The 3,435-nt window shown below is 44.1% G+C and overlaps 1 protein-coding gene across 1 annotated transcript; it reads left to right on the top strand.

The window, feature by feature from the left end:
• Window positions 1-634: 634 nt before the first annotated feature.
• LOC147440084 (two-component response regulator ORR3-like) lies at window positions 635-3,197 on the top strand. Its single transcript, XM_086485756.1, has 5 exons — window positions 635-1,435; window positions 1,787-1,863; window positions 1,994-2,071; window positions 2,164-2,234; window positions 2,495-3,197. The coding sequence occupies exons 1-5, from the start codon at window positions 1,273-1,275 to the stop codon at window positions 2,694-2,696; spliced, it is 591 nt and encodes a 196-aa protein (XP_086341882.1). The 5' UTR covers window positions 635-1,272; the 3' UTR covers window positions 2,697-3,197.
• Window positions 3,198-3,435: the final 238 nt, after the last annotated feature.

The following is a 3,435-nucleotide window of genomic DNA, read 5'->3' as shown; positions in this document are numbered from 1 at the left end:
GGGAAGATCATAGAAATGTGAGTCGGCCCCGCGGGCCGCGATAGTAGCTACATTAGGAACACAACACTATCTCAAATTTAAGTGGCCCTGCTAAATATAGCGGCCACGCCCCCAAATTTGGGAACACTAGCGGCCACTGGCCATTCCAATGGATCTGCAGGGGCCCAGACCAAGATCTTGGGCCACCGGCTAGACCCGGTCTTGGACGGCAGCCCCGCACGCGCCACCTGCCCCCCCGGTCTCCATGTAGTTCCCTTGTACGTTCTCCTTGGCACGCTTGACCGGTTCTGCCAGTTTGACCGTCAAACGTGTCATTTTCGCCACAAATATTATATAATTAAACCATACAAGAAAACGAATTCTAAATAAAATAATTTTCCTGGTCTTGTTGATATCATATTTTTCTGCTTTTGACTCTAAATTGAGATATACGCCAATTTCTTTGATTAAAAAACAATCATCAAAAGAATTTGGATTTTCTTATAGCTTTTGCAGTAAATGATAATGTAGCTTTCTTCTTTTCGTATTTAAATTATTCATTGAATTTTCACATTTCCGGGACGGGGACATACGATTTTCTCTTGATTTCCTCTCCTTTTCGGGGGATTCTGCTTCAGCCCGAAAGGCTTTTTCTTTCACCCAAAGCGTAGAGGCGTGGTGTTCTGGGTAGAGAGGTGGGTATATACTCTACACCCATCGCCTCCTCTTCTGCTATTTACGCTTCTCTGCAACCAGATCAATTGAATCGCCCACCACTTCTTCTTAAGCGAAACTAGTTGTAGGTACCCTCCACTCACTCCACCCTCCCCGGCTCCCACCATCATTTTCACCTTCTTCTTTCACCTGCCCATTTTCCCCTTCTTGCTGCTGGCTGCCTCCTTCCCTCCCACCAGATTCATCTGCTCCTTTTATGTTGTTGGGCCTTTCATTGTTTTCGTTACTTTTTTGCTCTCGGGCACCAACTGCAAGTTTTCTGTACATGGTCATTTCGAGCTTCCATTGAGTGGGCAGAGAGGCAGGATTCTACCGTTGTGCCTCCCCTCGCCACCCATTTGTCTGCTGTCGGGCACTATCAATTTTTGCGTTTATAAAGGGGCAGGTTAGGATTTTGCCGTTTGGCAGCATCAGGAGAAGCCATTACCTTCCCCCAAGAACTTGAAGTTAGGTGGGGAGGCCTCTCTCCACAGCCCATTTCTGCCTTCCTTTGTAAAAAGTTTTACAAGCATAAAGCAGAAGTACATACAGGTGAGGCTTCTACTGCTTCCCTCAACGATGGTGATCAAGGAGGCTCAAGAGCTCAAGACTTCTGAAGTGCTCAAGAGCGCCTCCCCAAGTCTAGATGCAGAGCCTGCAGAAGTGCATGTACTTGCTGTGGACGACAGCCTCATTGACAGAAGAGTTATTGAAAGACTACTGAAAACCTCAGCTTACAAAGGTATGGTTCCCATCATAATGACCTAGATGTGTGGCATACTCACGTCTCTCATCCATATGGGCTAGCGAATCTCGCAGTGTGTTGCCCTGATTTTGTTTGCTAATGTTCGTGATAGGACATTATATATGTGCGTAGATCATGTTATACCATTTGTGGCATTTCCCAGTAGGGAGGAGAATCATTCATTTTAGGGTTTTTTTATCCTTTCAGGGTTAGCGTCTGTCTGGTCCATTGCCAATGTAGCATTTTGTATTCACAGTTCTTCCCATCACCTAGATTTGCACTCAAAGATCTCGCTCAAGAGAAAATGTTTCGGCTGACTTTTGTTGTTATAATGATGATGTCATGCAGTTACTACTGTGGATAGTGGTATACGGGCTTTAGAGATTCTGGGTATCGCTGAGGCTCTTGGTTCTGTGAGTTTGAATGTAAGCCCTGTTACATTCTCAGCTGACATCTAATCATGTAAACAAGTGCTTTTCTTGTGCTTGTTTGATTGGCCAGCAATGATCTAGATGTGATTGTGAGTGTGGTACTTATACTTCCCATATTTTGCAGGCGTTTCAGTTTAATCTTGTCATCACAGACTATTGCATGCCTGGTATGACTGGATATGATCTGCTGAAGAAGATAAAAGTAAGTTTCTCTAATGCTATTGCATGTTGCAGTGGATGGGGGCTTTGATTAGCTTTTGCGCATTGTCCTTAATTCAGTTTTGACTTGGGCAGGGCACGTCTGCATTGAAAGAGATTCCAGTTGTGATTATGTCTTCAGAGAATGTGCCCACTCGGATCAGCAGGTGAGTTCATTTATCTGGTTCGTATGAGTTCATCTGCCCATATGTTTTGATTGTGACCAATAATTTTTCCTTGAGTATTAAGCAATATGGTACTTAGTAGTGATGTGTATTGGACATGGTTGTTACAAGTCTGATTGTTTATTGTACCCTGACTATGTTGCCTGTGAGTATTCAAGCATATTCAGTTATGTGAAGGTGTGCCTGTGTTTTAGACTCGAATGTATTGGTGATTCTGAATGTTCCCTGTATTTGTTCATCAGCTGCCTAGCCGAAGGGGCGGAGGAGTTTCTCTTAAAGCCTGTGCAGCTTGCGGACGTGAAAAGACTAAGAGGTCATGTACGCCATTGTGGAGGACAACAAGATGTAGATGTTCCTATCTTGAAGAGGAAAGCACCGGTGGAGGAGGTGTTATTGCAAGGCCGTGAGAAGAGATCTTGTCTAACCAGTGTAACTGCCACTTGAAGTTAATCGATCCAAAATGAGTTGGGAGGTTAAAGAGGAACAGGACAGCTTTGCCCGTGTATGTCACAATGAATGCCGAAGACAGAAAGGTCTTATGTTAAAATGTTTAGTTTGGGTGGCTGTTGATGGAGAGTACATCTACTTCCAATATCAACCTTATGGGGGCAGGTTATGACCAAGGTGTACAGGGTAAGACAGTAAGGGGGCAGCTGACTACGGTGCCACTCGATAGGGGAAATGCAAGAGGTGTAAGTCCCAGACCAGCCTTGTCCACTATGTTCAATGTTTGAGCGAGTTCTATGAAAGAGATTGACATAGCTACATGGACAATGATCAAGGGCTTCCCTACCTCTCGGTCCTTCGTTTTAACGCCGCTTACTTGATTTATTCTTTATTCAAGCCAAAAGTTTTTACTCACCATCGCGAGATGCCTTGTGTCATGATGATGAGGGAGGCCTAATTGATTGTTCTACTCCTGGTTTCTAAAAGGTTTGAGGCCTAGTGGTTTGTCAATTGCATCAATGGCAGTATGCATGCTCTGTGTCTTGTCGAAGTCTGATCTATTGCTATAAATGTATTTGTGAAGTGATGCTCTGCTTCTTGCAGGTCTTGTTTGTTACAAGTATGCATGCTGTTTTGGTTTCATCTCTTATTACGAGCATGTTTTTAAAATTTAAGCCCCTCTGAGTATGGATTCTTGATGTTCCCCTGTTACTGGTGATGGGACACTAAAGTTTTA

Source organism: Adiantum capillus-veneris, chromosome 16 (assembly GCF_014529385.1).
Source record: "Adiantum capillus-veneris isolate H3 chromosome 16, ASM1452938v2, whole genome shotgun sequence".
NCBI classification, from domain to species: domain Eukaryota; kingdom Viridiplantae; phylum Streptophyta; class Polypodiopsida; order Polypodiales; family Pteridaceae; genus Adiantum; species Adiantum capillus-veneris.
This window is presented reverse-complemented; position numbering and strand designations above follow the sequence as displayed.

What these genes read in the sequence shown, in the direction of transcription:
- LOC147440084 (XM_086485756.1), top strand. Translation starts at nt 1,273, where the DNA reads ATGGTGATCAAGGAGGCTCAAGAGCTCAAGACTTCTGAAGTGCTCAAG. An exon ending in GAAAACCTCAGCTTACAAAG is followed by an intron (nt 1,436 to 1,786) that starts GTATGGTTCCCA and finishes GATGTCATGCAG; the next exon opens with TTACTACTGTGGATAGTGGT. An exon ending in GTGCCCACTCGGATCAGCAG is followed by an intron (nt 2,235 to 2,494) that starts GTGAGTTCATTT and finishes TTTGTTCATCAG; the next exon opens with CTGCCTAGCCGAAGGGGCGG.